The sequence below is a fragment of the Malaclemys terrapin genome, chromosome 3 (genome assembly GCF_027887155.1).
Source record: "Malaclemys terrapin pileata isolate rMalTer1 chromosome 3, rMalTer1.hap1, whole genome shotgun sequence".
NCBI lineage: Eukaryota > Metazoa > Chordata > Testudines > Emydidae > Malaclemys > Malaclemys terrapin.
The window spans coordinates 194,318,317-194,339,978 of record NC_071507.1 but is presented as its reverse complement, the minus strand read 5'-3'; the positions used below and the strand labels follow the sequence as shown (position 1 = coordinate 194,339,978).

General features: G+C 42.4%; 1 protein-coding gene and 1 long non-coding RNA gene across 2 annotated transcripts in view; one reads left to right on the top strand and one right to left on the bottom strand.

Moving 5' to 3' along the window:
- Nucleotides 1-700: 700 nt before the first annotated feature.
- On the bottom strand, nt 701-4,906 carry LOC128834573 (uncharacterized). Its single transcript, XR_008444451.1, has 2 exons — nt 4,688-4,906; nt 701-1,599 (listed from the first exon to the last, which is right to left on the bottom strand). It is a non-coding gene; the product is annotated as an uncharacterized LOC128834573 (long non-coding RNA).
- A 167-nt stretch (nt 4,907-5,073) lies between these two features.
- Nucleotides 5,074-21,662, top strand: part of CDC5L (cell division cycle 5 like) — a 46,839-nt gene continuing 30,250 nt past the window's right edge. Inside the window, exons 1-11 of the mRNA XM_054023481.1 lie at nt 5,074-5,219; nt 9,159-9,262; nt 10,207-10,368; nt 11,077-11,204; nt 12,085-12,184; nt 12,907-13,125; nt 14,536-14,680; nt 15,166-15,354; nt 17,082-17,230; nt 18,983-19,145; nt 20,690-20,854. Coding sequence (XP_053879456.1) covers nt 5,175-5,219; nt 9,159-9,262; nt 10,207-10,368; nt 11,077-11,204; nt 12,085-12,184; nt 12,907-13,125; nt 14,536-14,680; nt 15,166-15,354; nt 17,082-17,230; nt 18,983-19,145; nt 20,690-20,854 — 1,569 coding nt within the window. The 5' untranslated portion in view covers nt 5,074-5,174. The remainder of the gene's footprint in view (nt 5,220-9,158; nt 9,263-10,206; nt 10,369-11,076; nt 11,205-12,084; nt 12,185-12,906; nt 13,126-14,535; nt 14,681-15,165; nt 15,355-17,081; nt 17,231-18,982; nt 19,146-20,689; nt 20,855-21,662) is intronic.

The window sequence follows — 21,662 nt, the reverse complement described above, 5'->3', positions numbered from 1 at the left end:
TTTAAAGTCTAACTACAGTGAATGGTGGTATTTTTGGATAGCTACTTAGCTTTCTTTAGCTAAAACTAGGTTTAGCGTGTACACTGTAAAGGAGTGTAAATAAGGAATAACAGGAAAACTAATTGTGCACAGCATTAAACACCACAGCTCTTAAGAGAAAAGAGAGCTTTACCTACAGTGTCTCACTGCAATTAAAGAGCCAGTGTTGCAATACAAAACCTTTTAGAAATTCCTTTCTCCATAACTATAAATGTATGTGTACGTCAGTGAAAGTTGCTAATTTCATACTTTCCCTTCCCAATCTGAAGTTTTATCTCATAATTTATTACAACCAGGCATTTATTCTGCCTATCATCTACAGTATGTAATTTGTATCTTTTTGCTGATAGGGAAACCGAGGCAAAGTGATTGTGACCCACCAATGATAACACAGGAAAAGCAAGTATATCTGAAATCTGCGCTGCTTCCAACTGACTAGAGCACTTTGGCTAGTTTGTAATCATGTGAGCTTGCAAGTTGCAGTGCAAAAATATCTTCTTATGCTGAAGCAGAACAATTCCTTCAGTAGAAGAGGAATTTCAATTATACACAGAAGGATACTTCAGCCAGCAATGAAAGCCAGCATCTGTTGTGCTAATTGTTTAACAGTAAGAGAAAGTTTATCATATCCTGATGAAATTAGAGGCAATCTAGGGTAGGCCACGTTTAATTACCAACATTTTTAATTTGTTCAGGATGTACCCCTATTCTTTCCAAAAAACTTCATGAGCCACTACTCTTCAGAACCTTGGTTTCATGTTTTAGTGGAAAGACAGCACCAGAGTGCCACCTGTTACCATGCATGAATGGTGGTTGATCATGATTGAGAAAAGAGCAACACCTTCTCCACCAAAACTTTCTTCTGCACGAGCTGGGTGTTCCTTTGCTTCTTTAGTAAACGTGATGATGTGTGAAAGTGCAGTCTGAGGAGAGGTGACATGCTTACAGCAGGGGCAGTTTACACGGTTTTAAATACACCATACTCATTAATTATGTATGGCAGCACTTAGGGACCACACTAAGATTAGGATACCACTGTGCTAGGCACTGTACACACAGGAGTTTGTCCCTGCTCCAAAGAATTTACAATCTAAATAAGCAAGACAGACAAAGGAGAGCATCTAATCTGAATAAACAACGTGATGGTCAGCAGTGGGCATGTTAGCTACTTTTTTTTTTTTTTAATAGTTGGCTGGGGTTGTGGTGAGAGCAGATTAGCTTAAAAAAAAAAAATCTAAGCATGGACCTTAAAAGGAGGGGAAAGAAAAATGGGAGCCCAGAAGGAAGGCAGCATAATGGAGCAGGAGCCAACAGCCACCGATCAGAGAGGAGAGAACTCCAGTGTAAATGCGGTAAAAACCAGTGAGAGGCTGCTGACATCATGACTCCAGGCCACTGCTGCAGCTGCTTTCCTCTGCTGTTGCTGGTTGAGTTTCTAGCTGGCTCCTGCCACCAGTTCCTTTTGTCCAGGAACAAACATGGATCAGAAGCGTGGGACTGAATAGGCTCTGGAGCCCCCGGACAGGAGGTCTCCCCTGCATAACGCTGGGTCTGGAGATGCTAGAAGAGGAGAAGAGCAACTGGATTTCAGTTCCTGCTTCCTTTAGTGGTACTGTTGTACCTGGTTCCACAGGCTGTTTTTCTCTACTGCTGCTGGCTGAGTTGTGAAAAACAATTCTAGGTGTAGCCTTCCTAGCGATTAACCACTGTAATACATATATCTGTGTGTTGTGATGAAAGGGCCAAGTTAATGTTTTGAGGAGAAGGTTTTAGGAAAAAGTCCAGATGTTTAAAATGTAAAAATCTAAATATACCTTAAATCTGTCTTCAGGTGAACCTGGATATTTTCATATCACATTAACTCTATCATACACCTGTACTGTAAATTTAAAGAGGCATAATCAACTTAAAAATAGGGCTATCACTTGCGATTAATTACACTGTTAAACAATAATAGAATGAAAATTTTTAAAAAATGGTAGTTTTCTACATTTTTAAATATATTGATTTCAATTACAACACAGAAAGTGTGCAGTGCTCAGTTTATATTTATTTTTTATTACAAATATTTGCACTGTAGAAAACCAAAGAAATAGTATTTTTCAATTCACTTAATACAAGTACTACAGTGCAATCTCTATCACGCAAGTTGAACTTTTAAATGTAGAATTATGTACAAAAAATAACTGCATTCAAAAACAAAATAATGTAAAACTTTAGGGCCTACAAGTCCACTCAGTCCTACTTCTTGTTCAGCCAATTGCTCAAACAAGTTTGTTTACATTTGCAGGAATTAATGCTGCCCCGCTTCTTGTTTACGATGTCACCTGAAAGTGATAACAGGCGTTCGCATGGCACTGTTGTAGCTGATGTTGCAAGATATTTACATGCCAGAAGCGCTGAAGATTCGTATGTCCCTTCATGCTTCAATCACCATTCCAGAGGACATGCATCCATGCTGATGACAGGTTCTGCTCATGGTGGTTCGGGTTCTGTAGTTTCCGCATCGGAGTGTTGCTCTTTTAAGACTTCTGAAAGCATGCGCCACACCTCATCCCTCCCAGATTGTGGAAGGCACTTTAGATTCTTATACCTTGGGTTGAGTGCTGTAGCTATCTTTAGAAATCTCACATTGGTACTTTCTTTGCAGTTTTGTCAAAAATGCAGTGAAAGTGTTCTTAAAATGAACAACGTGCTGGGTCATCATCTGAGATTGCTATAATATAAAATATATGGTAGAATGCAGATAAAACGGAGCAGGAGACATACACAAGGAGTTCAGTCACAAATGTTAAAAAAAAAAGTATTAATTACAAGTGTCATCAGCATGGAAGCATGCCTCTGGAATGGTGGCAGAAGCATGAAGGGACATATAAATGTTTAGCATATCTGGCACGTAAATACCTTGCAATGCCGGCTACAAAAGCACCATGCAAATACCTGTTCTCGCTTCCAAGTGACACTGTAAATAAGCGGGCAGCAGTATCTTCTGTAAATATAAACTTGTTTGTCTTAGCGATTGGCTGAAAAAGAAGTAGAACTGAGTGGACTTGTAGGGTCGAAAGTTCTACATTGTTTTGTTTTTAAGTGCAGTTATGTAACAAAAAAAATCTACATTTGTAAGATGCATTTTCACACTAAAGAGGTTGCACTACAGTACTTGTATGAGGTGAACTGAAAAATACTATTTCTTTGGTTTTCTACAGTGCAAATATTTGTAATAAAAATAATATAAAGTGAGTACTATACACTTTGTATTCTGTGTTGTAACTGAAATTAATATATTTGAAAATGTAGAAAAACATCCAAAATATTTAATAAATTCCTATTTGTATTCTATTGTTTAACAGTGCAATTAAAACTCTAATCACAATTTTTTAATCGTGATTTATTTTTTGAAGTTAATCATGTGAGTTAACTGCAATTAATCCACAGCCATACTTAATAACACTTTGTTAATCCTACTATTACATTAATTAACATTGTGTTATTTGTAAGTGAAAGAGAAAATATATTTTCCTCTTTTTTCCTGTTTTATTGGTGTATTTGACAGCACTTGGGTACAGCCAGTCTGTTTCCCCTGTTTGTGTAGGTCTTTCATTCAGCAAAAAGGGAGAAGAAAACATTTTTAAATGAGTAAAAATGTGCAGGAAGTATTCCTGTCCTGAGTTGACTTAGATTGTGGTATGCCTCCTGGCTTTTTATACTGGCTGCTGAATGAGCCGCAGATACTGGAGAATGCAGCAGAGGCTGGGAGAAGAGGATCCATATTTTGAGTTCATTGAGTATCAGCTTCTCCCAGATGCCCTGTGAAACCCAACAGAACATGGGGGTTCAGATTTCTGATATGGCTCTTCTCTACGGAAGTGGTTCTCAAAGGCTCCATTTGTAAGGAAAACGGTGGTTTCCCTGAATACCAGTCCTGAAAACGCAATGTGGAACGGGAACACCAGCCCAGGGCAATCCCAGCAACGCACACCTGCATCCCACCTCAACCCAAGGGACCTCACTTTCTTCACACGCAGACAGACACTTCCCCTCCATCCCCCATCCCAAAGCACTGCCTTACCTTCACAGACACCTCCCCACCACCCCAAGCTCCTTATGGTCATCCCAAGAGACACTCCCCTGCACAGATAGACAGACGGCTCCCCACGGCCATCCCAAGAGACGCTCCCCTGCACAGATAGACAGACAGACGGCTCCCCACGGCCATCCCAAGAGCCACTCCCCTGCACAGATAGACAGACGGCTCCCCACGGCCATCCCAAGAGCCACTCCCCTGCACAGATAGACAGACAGACGGCTCCCCACCACCCCATCCCAAGAGACGCTCCCCTGCACAGATAGACAGACGGCTCCCCACGGCCATCCCAAGAGCCACTCCCCTGCACAGATAGACAGACAGACGGCTCCCCACCACCCCATCCCAAGAGACGCTCCCCTGCACAGATAGACAGACAGACGGCTCCCCACCACCCCATCCCAAGAGACGCTCCCCTGCACAGATAGACAGACAGACGGCTCCCCACGGCCATCCCAAGAGACACTCCCCTGCACAGCCAGCTCCCCCCAAGCAGGGCCCACTTTGGTTACAGACACACACACACACCCCGCCCTCCGGCGCTCCCTCCCCCCCATAACATACCGGTACGAGGCTGTCTCACCTCCAGGGTCAGACCCAGCCCCGCTCCCTCCTCCCGCAGCCTCGCTCGGACTGGAGCGGGACCCCTTCCCCGCCCCTGGGTCCCGCAGGTTGCATCCAGCCGGCGGGGTTCTGTGCCCGCAGCACCGCCTGGCGCCAGGTGGCGCTATGACAATGCCGGCTGCCCCTGAGCGGCCCTGCACACCAGCCCTGCTCGTCTCTTCCCGTCCCTCCGCCTTCAGAGCTGCGCACGCGTAGTTTCTGTCATCTCACTAGCGGGAGACTCGTCCCCTCTCAGTGCGCATGCGTGCAGCTACGACTCACGGCCTAACTGCGCGTCGGCTCGGAGTTTTGACACATTCCCCGCGCTCTTGCCCGAACGGCGCCTGCGCAGAATCTCAACCGTCCGTAGCGCGGAGAGACCAGTGGTGTCTCTCCTACGCCGCCATCGTCTGTTTTCTTCCGCAGCCCGCTCGCCTTCGCTGCCAAGATGCCGCGGATTATGATCAAAGGGGGCGTGTGGCGAAACACCGAGGTAGGGGCCGCTTCCGCTCCTGAGGCCCAGCCGCAGGGTCGCCCGCTGAGCCTCCGCTCGGCAGCGAGAAGGGGTAGCAGAGCGCATGCGCTGAAACGGGGCTGGAGGGGTCCTGCGCATGCGCAGAGGGTGTCTTCAGAATGGTCTCTGAGATACTTTTCTGTGCCTCGGGTTCTCCAGCCCCTGTCCCACCCCCCGCCTGCTTAATACTTGAGGGTCCTCAGCGTGCAGCGTGGGGAGGGCCCAGATCCACATCGGTTCCGTGTGCTGGGAGCTGTTCCCTTTGCAGTCTGGGGTCCCTAGTGTGTAGCATGGGCAGGGAGCCTGGGCCCTGTATGCTGGGAGCTGTCCCCCCCCTCTGCAGTCTGGGGTCCCTAGTGTGTAGCATGGGCAGAGAGCCCAGATCCGCACGGGCCCTGGGTGCTGGGAGCTGTTCCCTCTGCAGTCTGGGGTCCCTAGTGTGTAGCATGGGCAGAGAGCCCGGGCCCTGTGTGCTGGGAGCTGTTCCCTCTGCAGTCTGGGGTCCCTAGTGTGTAGCATGGGCAGAGAGCCCAGATCCGCACGGGCCCTGGGTGCTGGGAGCTGTTCCCTCTGCAGTCTGGGGTCCCTAGTGTGTAGCATGGGCAGAGAGCCTGTGTGCTGGGAGCTGTCCCCCCCCCTCTGCAGTCTGGGGTCCCTAGTGTGTAGCATGGGCAGAGAGCCCAGATCCGCACGGGCCCTGGGTGCTGGGAGCTGTTCCCTCTGCAGTCTGGGGTCCCTAGTGTGTAGCATGGGCAGAGAGCCCGGGCCCTGTGTGCTGGGAGCTGTTCCCTCTGCAGTCTGGGGTCCCTAGTGTGTAGCATGGGCAGAGAGCCCAGATCCGCACGGGCCCTGGGTGCTGGGAGCTGTTCCCTCTGCAGTCTGGGGTCCCTAGTGTGTAGCATGGGCAGAGAGCCCAGATCCGCACGGGCCCTGGGTGCTGGGAGCTGTTCCCTCTGCAGTCTGGGGTCCCTAGTGTGTAGCGTGGGCAGACAGCACAGATCTGCACGGGCCCTGTGTGCTGGGAGCTGGCTCTGCTGCAGGCTGGGGTTCACAGTGTGCAGCATAGCCAGGGGTCTCAGATTCATGTGAGCACCCGTGTGCTGGCAGTGGTCCCCAGTGTGCACAAAGGGCAGGGGTCCCTTGTGCACTGGGAGCCAGTTCCTCTGCAGGCTTGGGTCCCCAGTGTGCAGTATGAGTAGGGGACTCATATCCACATGTGCCCTGTGTTCTAGGAGCTGTTCTCTGTGCTGGGGTTCAGTGTGTGCTGCGTGGGCAGGGGGTCAGAGCTGCATGGGTCCCTGTGTGCTGGAAAGTGTTTCTTTCTGCAGAATGTTTTATCTCTCCCTATGAGGAAGAGTGAGGATAAGTATAGGCTGCTCTCCTATGGTAAGAAGCGTTTCTGACAAAGCAATTATGTGGTCCTTCAGTTAGCTAAAGTTTGGTCATATCCTGACATCACAAGCACAAGCATTTCCCTCCATCTGGCAAGGCCTGTATTCTCCTACCTTCTCAGACTTTCAGAGATATTCTCTCCCCTTCGTCCTTATCCTCTCAAAGGATGATGATCTCAAGAATGCATCTCCTCTGAGGGCTCTACAGAGGCTAGAGTCCTACCAGGATGACACCGAAGCAAGTGTTTGTATTTGGTGCGGTACTGTGGTGATTGGTTCATAATAAACATATGAGTAGCTACATGATGGTCATGCAAAAAATTACCAGTGATTATTTGTACATCTTATCAGTGTTATTACTGTGGTGCTAACTTGTAGCAAATGGAATCTTGCAGGAAGAGATGGAAGTATGATATATATAGAGAAGATCTTTTCATTTAAAAATATATATATATATATATATATATATACACACACACACCCCTGTAGTATCCCAAACCAAAACTCAGCAGCCTACGGTTAAAGCCACAATGCACTCTGAAGACTTGTGTACATGAGGAAAAACAACTTTGTGCAGTTCAACTGGCACTGAACATAATTTAACTGCAAATTTCTATTGTTGGCAATGGATACTCTTCTTGTATAGACTAGACTGTAATGAGCGTTTGTGAAGCACCTGATAGATCACTTATTTGATCACTTTGTGTGCTTTTTCTCTATACAAAACAAGGCTTCTGTTTTCAGCTCAGTTAGGGTGGTCTACACTACTAAAGTCACTCGGGTTTGAAAACAACATCCCAATGAGCTACATAAGTTACATCAACTTAAAGCGATGTCTACGCCACGCTATGTCAGAGGGAGACACTCTCCTGCTGATATAGCTTCCACCTCTCACGGAGGTGGAGTAATTATGCTGACGGGAGAGCGCTCTCCTGTCACCATAACGCATCTTCACCAGATGCGCTACAGCGGTGCAGCTGTGCAAATGTAGTGCGGTAGTGTAGACTTTCCCTTAGAAAAAGATGCCATCCGATCCCAGGAAAACTTCAAAGGATAACTGAGCTCTTGTTCACATCTCTGGCCGCAGTTCCAGTGCATGCACTTCATGGTTTCCATGCTAGAATAGTCTGCAACAGGTCCATAACTTTCTTCCATAATCTCCTAAATTTTGGGTTTCTAACTTCTTATAATAAAAGTGAAATTTATGGCTTCTGTAGAAGAGGCGAAGTTTGGGCTTGGGGACATGAAGCTCTTTCTGTTTCATGGGATTGATGCTTCTATAACTTTGTCTTCTGAGACAAAACTGTTCTATCTCAACACAGGTTTGAATTCCAGTGTCTTGAAGTTATCTTCACTATGTCACTTGCCATCAGGAAGTCATGGTGCACACCTTGTCTTGTGATGTAGTGTCAGTCCTGATGAAGTGTAGTAATGTAGTATCAGCCCTAATGGACTTTATTGTGAGATAACCCTGTGAAAATTGGAGCTGATGTTTACTGAATTCTTGTAGTGAAGATTTCATGATACTTTTTCCTTTGTTTGAAGTCTTCTCAGGGTCTGCAGCTGTTTCAGTTGAAACACCTGCAAATGGGATATTTCATAAATAGATTTCAAATGCCATTGGTTGGTCAGGTTTGGATCAAGAACTGTTCGCACTCCTAAGTAATGTATTGCCATTAAACTGTAAAATTAAGTGTGTCTACAGTTACCTTGTCACAAAACAAGTGTTCCTAACAATACTTTGTTCATACGACACATGTATATCATCATGTCCACTATCTCCAAACAAAGCTGAGAATAGGAAATGGCTGTTAATCTGCCATTTATTTTATTAAATGAACTATACAAGAACCGAAACTTCCTTAGGTTTACGATGTAAATATCAAAAAATAAACAGTTCTAGCTATGACTGGATCTGCAACCAAGGGCTTGTCTTGATATTGACGTCTTCTTTTTAGGACCTTCAAAGCTTGCTGTTTTTTAGGCAGTTTTGGCTCAATTTCCATCGCAAACTTTAAACTTCCAATTAAAGGGACATCACCAACTTGAAATCTGCTCAATTTAAAAAAAGTTGAAAGTGGTTTTAGGTGCCACACATGCCCCAGTTTTCATGCTTTTACCATGTCCTTTTGTTAAAAATATTTTCTCACCATCCTTGTTGTGTGAAGGATCCACACAACCCTGGAAACTTACTGTACAGGAGAAACAATGAAACTGGCCATTCACCAAGTGCTGTCAAATACCCAAAGTAAATGACAATACTTTTCTTTTGCTAACCTCTTTCAGCTATAGTAATTTTAAATGTTAGCGGTAAGATTAATGGCATTGGTAAAACAGCCCTACATCTTCACTCATCTTCGATGAGAGCAAAATTTTGGGAAGAAGAGGGTTCCTTTGCCCTTCCCACCAGGCCACCATCCTTGTCAAACCCTCTCCTCCATCTCTCCTCACAGATTTCAAAGCAAGCATTCATCTCTGATAAAGTTTTCTAATGACCCATCGTAATAAGAATTCTTTTTGTTTTAAGGATGAAATTCTTAAAGCAGCTGTGATGAAATATGGCAAAAACCAGTGGTCTCGTATTGCTTCCTTGTTGCACAGAAAATCAGCAAAACAATGCAAAGCCAGATGGTAAGTAGAGAACACAGTAATGGGAAAGCGAGATCCACAGTTAATGTGAATTTAAAAGTTACTATAGAGTTTGTCAGTGGTTCAGGTCCAGGGAAGGGAGATAGAGCTTTGTGATTCTTACTTGATTTCATCTTCTGCAGCTATCACAAACTCATATTCCTTGAAAGTAACGTGAGCAAAAATAGAAAGCCATTCACTTTACAGATGACATTAGTGAAATCACATAAACTGAAGATACAGGATCACTGTAAAAATTTAGTTCAAAATAACCACTTTGTAGTCTGATTTACATATTTTAACGAGATGTTTGTCAGAAAGAAAATTTACTTTAAATAAGCTCTTTGTATTAATATGAAGAGGCTTTCAGACCATTCAGTTTATCCTCCCCTTTTTTATTTTCCAGTACTAGATTTGAATGTGTACCAAAAAAACCCCAACCCTTAAAATTAACACACATGTACTAACAAATCCATATGAGAATTAGACCCCAATCCTGCAGACACTGAAGCGCGCATGCTAAACTTAATGGAAGCATAATCTAACGGAACTACTTGCACACTTAAAGTTAAGTGTGTGCTTAAGTATTTACAGTATTGGGACCTTAATTGTTCTCCACCATTTCTTGTAACCATTTGAAAATGGTATGTAAAACCACATGACTAGTAAAGACTAGTTTTGTGAATCCTGTCTTTTGGCGAAAAAAAGTGAGGATGAGGAGAGATGGGAAGATCTGTATGACAAATGAGAAAAAAACATAAAGCTTTATATGTATAAAAGTGCTGTGTATAATACACATTTTTATATAGCCATAGATCAGATATATCCAGGATGAGATTCTGAAATCCCATCATAATGGTGTGTGGAAGCAATATGACTTGCTCACAACTGAATTGTCATAAACTGTCTCAGAAATGCCCTCTTTTAATTTTACCGCTGTGTAACAGGTACGAGTGGTTGGACCCAAGTATCAAAAAGACAGAATGGTCACGGGAAGAAGAGGAGAAACTATTACACTTGGCCAAGCTAATGCCAACCCAGTGGAGGACCATTGCTCCAATCATTGGAAGAACAGCTGCGCAGTGCTTGGAACACTATGAATTTCTTTTGTAAGTGACTCTGTTTTGCTAAAGACAAATAGCATGAAAATGTTTATAGTTTGTTACATAGACATCAGGAGGTTGCTGGCTGTGTGGCGGTATTCTCTTCTCCCTCCCGGGTGCTGCAGCTGGAAGGGCTTCCAGTTGGCTTGGGCCTTCTATAGGCTGCTAGGTTGGGCCACCTAGCTTGATGGGAAAGGCTCCTGGTCCCTGGTGCCTGGAGGGAGGCAGAGAGAGAAATGACTGGCCCATTTTCTATGCTGGCAGGGGTTGCTAGCAGGCCCAGTTCTCTCCTCTCCTTCAAGCTGCTGCTAGGGCTGTTGGTGCTTAGAAGCAACAAGTGAGATGTAGGGTGGTTTGTCTTGAAGCAGTTCTCTATTATCAGTATCTTTCCATGTACTGCTGTTGCCCTCAAAAGGTGAGTTCACTTCTGTCACCCTCATTAGTGCTGACTTGTCCACTTGGCATGTTTCATTGCCTCTCTTTCGGTTGTTTGTATTAATTTGTGATGCTTTTGTTTTAGTGGCTTAAATATTAGTGTTCAATGATTTATAATTCTTCTCTGCAGTTAGTAAGTGTCTGTGATATTTACTGTGAGCTACTGGCTTACATTTCTTGGGCAGTTTTGGGGGTTGGGATTTCAGGAGATAGTTACACGTTTTCCCCAGTTTCATAAAGTGGGTCATATCACCTGAATGTGCTGGTACATCTTTACAGGGATAAAGCTGCTCAGAGAGACAATGAGGAAGAAACTGCAGATGATCCTCGAAAACTGAAACCAGGAGAAATTGATCCAAATCCAGAAACCAAACCGGCCCGTCCAGATCCTATTGATATGGATGAAGGTAAATTAAGAATGTGTTACATGTATCAGTATTTTTTAACAATTCAGTCTCTTGCAGTTTCTTTGGCCTTTGTTTGCTTCATCCTGTCTCTTCTGTTCCTCCTACAGTCTTTATCTTGTATTCTGCCTCTGGCCCTCTGTTTCACTCTCGTCTTTCAGGTTTCCTCTGTCTTGTTTTCAATTTCATATGGTCCCCTTCCTCCTTTGGATCTGCTCCCCTCCTTCTCTTCTGTCTCTTTATCACCTCTGTTTCCTTGGATGGCTGGTTTTTTATTTCACTGCCTGGCTTTCTGCTATTTACTGCCCTTCCACTGGCAATTCTCCTCTCTGTGTCTTCACACCAGCTAATATCTCCTAGATGAATCATCACTGAAATGTACCAGTACAAATTCTTCTGTATGGTACACCAGTGATATTTGAGACTGTAAGGAGAGGTAGGAGTCCATGAAGGTGCCCAGGGTGAAGATTGAATAAGGACTGTTCTCAAGTGTCATGTTCCTGTCATCATCATAATAGGTCACTCATCATTATTGTGTAGGCCTAAATATAAATGAAATTGTTTTCTTTTATTGTGCTAGGTCTCCCTTTTACTAGGAATATTCTGATTTCAGTTTAAACAGCCTTGTACATCAGTGAAATATTGCCAACATTATGAATGTTCTTGTGATCTGTTTGGTTCATCTAGTTGGTATCTTGATCTCTTGTGTTCATCTGGTTGTTTGTGTTCATTGTAAAGAGAGAATGAGAGGGCATGGGGAATCCATGCTGGCACACCGATCCTGGCATCTTTCTAAAGGTTTTCTTCTGATCTTAATATTAACCCCTAGCTCCCCAATATAATGTGAAAAATTGGTAACCTTCCTTCTCTATACTTTTTGCAGATGAACTTGAAATGCTATCTGAAGCTAGAGCACGTCTGGCTAATACTCAGGGAAAGAAGGCCAAGAGAAAAGCAAGAGAGAAGCAGCTGGAAGAAGCTAGGTACACATAACCCATCGCTTCCACTTGTCTGCTCTGTTGTCTCTTGAGTTTTTAGTTTCTCCCTCTGTCCCTTTCACATGGAATCCCTTCCCCGAACTGATCTGAGAAGCCTCTGCTCTCTCCTCTTTCAGCTTCTCTTCAAGACCCACCTCTACTGAGATGCCAAAAAGAAATGATCAAGTTGATGATGTTTGAAAGAAAGATGGGATTAGTTGCCACTTTGCTTTATCTAGTTAGAATGATTAAAAAAACAAATTTGCAAATGTGTCTATAACAGCAGTATATGGTGTACCCCTCCCCTATCCTTCATATGCCACTCGTCTTCTTGGGCCCCACTCCTGTAAAGACTTGTTCGTGCTTACACTGATGCAATAGAATTACTCACATTGACTTCACTGGGACTACATGCATTGTACAAAGTAAAGCACATACTTAAGTCTCTGCAGGATTAGGGCTTTAGATTGTAAACTTTTCAGGGCAACAGCGGCTGTGTCATTGTATCTTTGGATTTGTCTGCATAGCACCTAGCACAATGAGTCTGCAGCCTGACTGGGGCATCTGGGTGCCCCTGGAATATAAACATTTAATAATATCAGTGCTATTATGGTCCATCACATGTTATAAATAATATCTCATCCCTAAGTAATATCTGATGTTAGCAGGTGACTGTTGTACAGGAGGCATTAACTTTGAATTAAGTAGCATTTACTGTGTTTCCTCAGACGTCTTGCTGCTCTCCAGAAGAGGAGGGAACTTAGAGCTGCGGGGATAGAGATCCAGAAGAAAAGGAAAAAGAAGAGAGGAGTGGATTACAATGCAGAAATCCCATTTGAAAAGAAGCCTGCACCTGGCTTTTATGATACATTGGAGGAAAACTACCAGGCACTGGATGCGGACTTCAGGAAGCTACGTCAGCAAGACCTGGATGGAGAATTAAGATCGTAAGTTTGTTTTAAGTTTTCTGAGTGAACTTTTAGTGCTTATGTAACAGAGGCCTGGTCTGGGAAAGTGTGTTCCTCACTGGGTATATGCCAGTGCACCTTGATTCTGACTTGCAGGCCCTTTCTCTTCAGTTCTAGGTCTCTTATGATTGCTTGTCTTGGTGAATTTTGTCAGTTTCATAATGTGGAAAAATGTCGACTGGACACAAGAATGAGGCTCCCAAACTCTTTTTTTACTCCTTGGAACCTAAGAATGTAAAGGCTTTAAAGACTTTAAACCGTTGCATCACCTCTCTCTGTCAGATTTTTACATCAGTAAGATAATTGCATTTTAGTTTTCATCAGAGAAATGATTGATTTTTCTTCCTACAAAACGTGGCTTTATTAAATTGCTTGTAAGAGCAGCTTTGACATGTCATAGCAATACTTTGTTAGTTTGTTTTATTGCCATTTTGCCACATGTAATTATATTATTATTATTAGAATCTGCTCAAGTACTTTTTCTTTATTTGACAAAATTGTCTCTGCAAATGTGCGCTTGAGAAGTGACATACATGTTGTCAAATGGAACAGCAGAGCTAGCCAGCATGCTGTTATTTGTACTTCCACAATTCACTTCCAGTTACTTCTGCCAACTGTTCTCTATTGAGTGGGCAGATCCAACAATCCATCCAACTTGATTTACTAGCTCTAATCTAATCAATTTTTCTTTCAATAATTCCTAGTTCAGGCAATCCATTGTATACAGTAGAAATAGCAGACAGCTGTGAATTACGGAGCTGCAATTCCAGCAAGAGGGTCATGTGATTGTGAACCATGAGAAGGAAGCTCAAGTGGCTTCACCAGAAACTCTTGTTGGAATTATAGCCCCTAATTCAAGTGTTGTTTAAAAAAGTGTGTGTAATATACAGATTGAAACCTGGCTCCATGCCCTACTAACTCTTCCCCCAACTTCCCATGCAAGATTTCATGTGCTGCTTCTCTTACTATTCCTCCAAGGGCAGAGCCTTGTTTCCGAAACTCCCATGGCTCCCTAGTTTCCTCCTACCACTTGTGGGAGGAAGGGCAGCTCCTGCTTGCTTACACTTGGGGCTTCTTAGTATTTTTCAGTGCTCCTCCCTCTCCCTGCAGTCACTGGCGTGTTGTCTAGCACCAATGGATGTCCACTAACTGTTTCCTAAATCCTGTTATTTACAGATGTGACATTCCTGTGCATGGTTTTCAATCCATATACTATCAATCGACTTCTGATCCACAAGGCTGCTACCTCTTCCTGAAATATGATTTGTTACAGCACATCCCACCTTCACCAGCTAGAGCAAAGGATTTTCTGTCTCTCTCTGAAATGCCAGTTTTGCTTTCCTGATCAGTTCTGAGTATTTTAAATGACTTTCTTGTCCATTGTGACAGGGAGAAGGAAGGAAGAGAGCGCAAAAAAGACAAACAGCATATGAAACGGAAGAAAGAATCTGACTTGCCTTCAGCTATTCTTCAGACCAGTGGGGTGTCAGAGTTTACTAAAAAAAGAAGCAAACTAGTGCTTCCAGCACCTCAGGTAAATTGTCGCTCAGATGCAAACTGTTCCCAGCTGTCGGATGTTTGGTGGCCTGTGTGAAATGAGTCTAATGGTCACAGTTCTGTACCCAGCGCACCACAGTTGTCGAAGAGACCGAGGTTCAAACAGGCATAGACGGAACTTTTGTCTCATCCGTAGAGGTGCTTTTCCTAGGTTCGAGCTGACATACGTTGGCAGGGCAGGGAAGCTTGTTCTGCCATTGCACATACCGTACCTTTCGACCTCTCAATCTTGCACCTTGTATGATCATACATGTCAGACAGGTTGTTTATTTTTTTTAATGCATTGAATAAGCAACTAGCCAGTGCATTAAGTAGGAGTAGAGTATCTGCTTGAGCTGGGTGAGAGGAGAGTATTCTTAAAGTGCTACCTTTTTCTTTTGGTATGTAATTCTTGATACCTGCCAGTAAGAACTTTATTCTCCCAAATGTAACTCGCTGTTTGATACTGGTTTCCTTTGAAAGATTTCAGATACAGAACTCGAGGAAGTAGTGAAAGTAGGCCAGGCGAGCGAGATTGCACGTCAAACAGCTGAAGAATCTGGAATTACGAACTCTGCTTCCAGCACCCTTTTGTCTGAATACAATGTCACCAACAACAGCATCGCCCTTAGAACGCCCAAAACTCCAGCGGCACAGGACAGGATCCTGCAGGTAAAGTATAAATATGTTATACTAGAGCGAGGATACTCAGACTTTGTCCTAGCAAGCCTCCCTAAGCGAAGGAAAACAAGTTATGCCACTCCATAGTTTAGGAAGACAACACAGAGGTGAAAATCCTATAGTTTATAAGAATACAAGTAATAAAGTAGAAGGGCTTTGATCAGTATAGTTATAACAAGAGTCTGAGTATCAGACGTAGTAATTTGATTTCCTAGTATCGGAGGGGTAGCCGTGTTAGTCTGGATCTGTAAAAAGCAACAGAGAGTCCTGTGGCACCTTTACATCTGCTCCAATACATCTGTTAGTCTTAAAGGTGCCACAGGACTCTCTGTTGTTAATTTCCTAGAGCACCTTTTGTGTTATCTCACAGTTCTGCTCAAAAAGAGTATATAAATCATAGCAGCTAAAATAAAACTTGCAAACATTTTAAGGAATTGTAACACCCATTGACACTGCAACACCCCCCACCACGACCTGAGGGGCCCTGGAATGAAGAGAGCAGGGCTCATAGGTGCTAGGGTCGCAGGCAGGGAGAATGGGTACCTCTCTTAGTGCGGGCGGGGCAGCGTGGGCCATGGGTATGGGGGCAGAGCTTGGCACTCCCAGGTTCACCAGTACCATGAGCACTGTAGAGAGATGCCGCTGCAGGAAGTCAAGGGTGTGAGCCAGTAGCTGGGACTGAGGCCGGGGCCAAGGTGGTGCTGCTGTCAGCTGGTTACCCTCCAACTGCACCAGCGCTATGTGGGAGGCAATATGTCACCCGAGGCAGGAACCCTGTGGGGCCCCCGCTTCTCCCAGGAACTGACCCGACCAGCCATCCCTTCCTGCTGCATCTCGCCCCCAAGTGATTAGGTACATCAGCGTGGGGTGAAAGTGCCATCTGCCTCAAGCCTCACATATAAGCCACTTTTGGAGGCAAGATACCAGAATAGAAGGAGCATCATTGTGTTGTACAGTTACAGTTTTGTGTGAATCTGTTTAGTCCACTGTGTTCACCTTTAGGGTTGTCTGATTTCTTTAAGACAAAAGAATAAGATCTTTGTGAGAAGAAAATGTTCTTGACTCATTTCAGGCATATACCAAGATTTTCAAAAGTGGCTAAGGCCTGGTCTACCCTATGAAGTTAAGTCGACCTAACTACATCACAAATTTCACCCCCTATGCAACATAATTAGGCTGAACTAAGCCCTGATGTAGACACTTCTAGGTCGATGGGAGACTTCTTCCTTCAACATAGCTACTACCTCTTGGAGAAGTGGATTTATTACATCTAGACATGGCCTTATGATCTTGATGACTTTTGGATGAATGTAGGACACCTTAAAGGGCCCTGATTTTCAGAGGGCGGGAGAACAGCACTTTCTGAAAATCAGGGCCTTTAAAGTGTCTTTAATTGCATGTCAGAAATCACTGATCACTTTTGAAAATCTTAGCTGTGGTATCTACCCAGATTGAAGAAAGCTGAAATATTAAGCAACTCCCTCATTGTAGCAACTAAGGAAGATTAAAATTCTCAGCTGTGTTGTAACACATGTAAGTAGCCAGTGTATTCTTCTTAAAATTAGGAAATTTTTAGCAATTTCAACAAAATACTTTGACATTTAAATGACTATTCAGCATTCATACCTATTTTTTCACACTAGGACTATTAAACTTGCACAACAGAGTTTGATTTTGGAAATCGTGGTAACGTGCTCTGTATATTGTCTGTCACACAGGAAGCCCAGAACTTGATGGCTCTGACGAACGTAGACACCCCCCTGAAAGGTGGTCTTAATACCCCCCTCCATGAGAGTGACTTCTCTGGAGTGACACCCCAGAGACAAGTTGTTCAGACTCCAAATACAGTGCTTTCCACACCCTTCAGGTAAAGCAAACTATTCAGAGATGGTGGGATGGGTGGAAGTTCTTAAAATATTTTAAGTTACAGGATTTGATTATTGTCTTACAAGAAATGCTAGCTTGATTTTTGTTTTAAGCCCTCATTATACCACTTGCTTTTTCTTCTTATCATCTTTTGTCAAGTTGAGAGCCTCACATCTTTTAGTACAGTGTCTAGCACAATGGGGTACCGGTCCATGACTAGAACTCCTGGCTGCTATGGCAATACAAATATGGTATATTTAAAATGGACAGTGGCATTCTCTGTAACATTTGAGCCTAACATTTCCTAAGTATCGCATCTGAGTTTCAGCTGTCGAGAGACACTTGATTAAAACTTCTGTGAACCTTTGAAAAGCTGAGGTGAATATTTTATAGGCCGTGTTTGTGTGTGTATGTATATATATATATTATATAATTCTTGTACAGCCAATCCAAACATTATGGAATTGTTACTTTGACTCTTACAGTAGGTCCTGAATAAACATATCCCACAAATGCCATATTCCATAGAACTGGAACATTCCATAGACTCGGTATATTTTGTGGCTGAAGTTTTTCAACTCAAGTTTTAATTTTACTTCTGTTTATCGTACTTGAGGAAGCAGAGGCAAATGAAGTAAATAGGTATTCTTGTGGCAACTTTTCAAAAATAATCTCAGTCTGTTCCCTAACATTTTTTATCCAGATGCTGCAATTGTATCCACTCAAGCAGGTCTTTATTTTATGCAGAGTCCTTTTTGAAGTCAGCGCAGCTTAACACAAGTGCAAAGGTCAGCCTGTGCTGATCCAATTGCTGTTGTGTGTGTCTGTGTGTAATCTAATTTTGCATTCAAGTTTTTCATTCATTAAAGATCAGGTTTGCACATGCAAATAGGGTTGTTTTCGAGACACCTAACTTTCATGCATTGTGGGTGTTCACATCCTAAATCTTGGATGGAAAAATGTGTGCTTGTTATGTTAGAAACCGTATTTACAATGTCTCTTTTATTTAAAGGAAGCAGTATAACAAAGCAGAACCTTCATGTTAACAGTTTTAAGATGTGTTAGATGTTTTCATTATTTATTCTCTCAACAGAGCAAGTTTAAACATCTAAGAGCCCTTTTAACTGAAATGTTTCCTGTACTTAAGTATTACTCTGTGGCAATCTGTGAAATTTGTAACATTTTGCTGTGACTAACCCATGCAGAATACATGGGGACTTTAGTTGTAACAATACTTCAAAAAAATCTAAGTTAAAAAATATGTTACTTTAATAAATTCAAGCCTGTAATAATTTTTTTGGCACCCATGGAAAACTGTGTTTTTCATCTGTGCAACCAGAACAAAGCTTTCTCTGGGCTAAATAAAATCAATAGGCTAAGTAAAATGGGCTTTGCCATTCTGACATGTGAAGTGTTTTAAGAAGTCCCCATCCTTTCAAGCTAAAGAGAACTGCAGTATTTTTCTAAATACATTTATGCAAGGCTATAGCATTTTAAACTTCGCATATTAAATACGGTGCTTTGAATCAGTAATAGATTCTCTGTGTGCGCGCGTGTGCGTTCTCCATTATTGTTTCTTCTATGAAAGAAACCACTTCCATTAAGCTATCATCACAGATTGCGATGTCTTACAAAAAGTTCTGAAAATTGGATCAATTTAGCTGTATCTTACTATATAAAAAAGCATTCAAACTCTTTCAGAGCTGATGCCCTTTGATTAAAAGGTCAAATGTGCTTCTACCTAACTCTATAGGACTCCATCTCATGGAGCAGAAGGTTTGACCCCTCGTGGTGGAATAACTCCTAAACCAGTGGTTGGAGCAACTCCAGGTAGGACTCCCCTGCGAGATAAATTGAACATCAATCCAGAAGAGGGAATGGCAGATTACAATGATCCTTCTTATGCAAAACAACTGGTAAGTAGTACATGTGAGGAAGAGAAAAATGTTCTATTAACTTCCTGGGATTTGAAATTCATTTTGATCTCCTGTACAGAACTTGTATTACCAGTTGCATATAAATATTCATTCATGACCTAATAAAATTACATCTTTGCATTTTCATCACATCAAGAATACACTTTAAAAGCAAAAATCTCACCACACATGAAAAAGAAAAACAGTTTTGAGTATGCCCAGTCAAAGAGCTCCAACACTCTCCACCACATAAAGACATTTGGATATAACTAGGCCTCAGTCCCACTTGTGTCTTTGAAGTGGAACAGGAAATACTTAGTCCCAAGAAAAGATTCATTTATCCTGTAATCCCATTCCACCCTCAAATCCCTCGTATTTTGGCCGCCAATTCTAGATACAGGACTTTCTCATCAGTGTACCCCGTTGACAAAATTGAAGTAGAGCGGTATTAAGGTTTACCCATTAGGAGCTGTAGCCCTTGAGATGCCGAATAATGTAGCAGTCTGGTCCAGATTCTTTCATCACCTTTGTCAACAGACATTTCCATTCCTGGATATTCTGCCAGATGAATCTCGCCAAATAGATGTGGTGTAAGAGGGCACAGAACTATATAGGAATTGCCTTGGGAGCTCCTTTTATGTGGCAAATTCTGCAGCCTGTACTGTGGTTTTGGATATCTCCCACCAGAAGCACTAGTGTTTCTCTTTGGGCTAGCAAAAGATTTCCAGTCCAAAGTGCTGGCACGTTCTTTTGAAGGAAATAGCTCTTTTAATCCAGAATCTGAAGTTTTCTCTTAGCTTAAAGAAGCTTTCTCTAAGTCTATTTGGAGGTCCTTGCAAGTGACTCAGTGCCATCTCATCCTTTTCAAGGGTAAGCTTGGCTCTTGACTTCGGAAGTTCAACAAGAGAATTCAGCTTCCTAACAGTTTCCAGAGGTGCTTGTGCTTTTGCCATTATCCTACTGGCATAATTGCCAGATCTGTGAGCCACTGCATTGAAATTGTAGAGTAGTGATATCTGAAGAGAAATGTTCCATTTAGACAACTCTCCACAAATAGCCCTATATCCAGGCTATGCAACAACTCTCTGTATGAGTAACTTCATAAAGTGCATGTTATCTTGAACGTCTAGTGTCATGTTGAAACTGACAGTGAGAAAAGAGGAGTCACTTCTATGCTATACTCCTACACTAAATAGCTGTTTCTCTGAATGCCTTTCCTTGCACCTTTTACAAACTGTTTTCAGGGAAGCTGCACATCTTCCTCCCACAGGCCTCAAGAGACTGTATTCGTAGAGCATGAATTCTGGAGTCATTGTCTTTTGTATAATGTGGATTAATAACATTCATCTTTCATTCGTTAAACTTTCTTTTAAGTTTTTACTTACATTTTCTGTTAAGTTGACTGCATAGCTAGCTAAAATCACCAGATGGAATCTGTGTACTCTTTTTCTGTATTTATTAGTACCTTAAGAAAACGGAAATCTACCAAATAATATAAACCTCTGTGCATTCAGAATGATTAAAACTTGATTAACTTTCAACAGGAAAGAGAGTCTCGTGAGCATCTGCGTCTAGGGCTTATGGGCCTTCCTGCCCCAAAGAATGACTTTGAGATTGTTTTACCGGAAAATGCAGAGAAGGAACTTGAGGAACATGAAACAGATGATACCTATATAGAAGATGCTGCTGATGTGGATGCACGCAAACAGGTGGGAGTACATTGTGAAATTAGTAAAAGTTCTCTATTCTGTATGTTATTTCCTGTAGCTCAAGATACATAATTAATGAAAGCAATAAGTTGTATGAGGAAAATTAGTAAAACTTACATGTTACCTGCCTTAGGGTAATATTAGAATATTTAAAGGAACACACTCAAGTTAAAAATCACACTTCTGTTGAAATTATTTTTTTAATTTACTAGTATCGTAAATCACACCTAATCTTAACACGAGGAAAGATATAATAAATATAAATTTTTCTGAAATATTATTTTTTTCCTAGTCACAGTTTTTGGTCCCGATTCTGTAAAGGCTTAAACGTGCTTAACTTTATGCACATGAATTAAATTAAAAACTGTTTATTCAGGTTTTCTTTCAGAATCTAATATGGCAACCACAGAATATTACATGTGAAATATAGTAAGGATGTTCGCCATTTATTGGCACCTTGTTTTTATTTGTTGATTTTTTTCTAAGCTCTTTGGGGTATTAATTTTGGGAACATAATTAGAAATTTTCTTTCAGTGCATACCTTTAAAACAATATTTTAATAATTCTCTTTGCCCTTCGCTATACGCTGGCAAGTGAACTAAAAATGAGGATCGCTATTCAAAATATAATTGGGTGCAAAATTCCCACTTGCCTACTGCTTTACAACAAATAACAATCACAATGGTGGTGAATGTAGTGTAAATGCTGGGATAAATAGTACAATGGTTATTTTGTAGGTGAGGAAAACAAGTTGCAGGGTCAGGTGCACAGTCCAAGACCAGGTGCTTGGCGGCATTGTGCTTTTAAA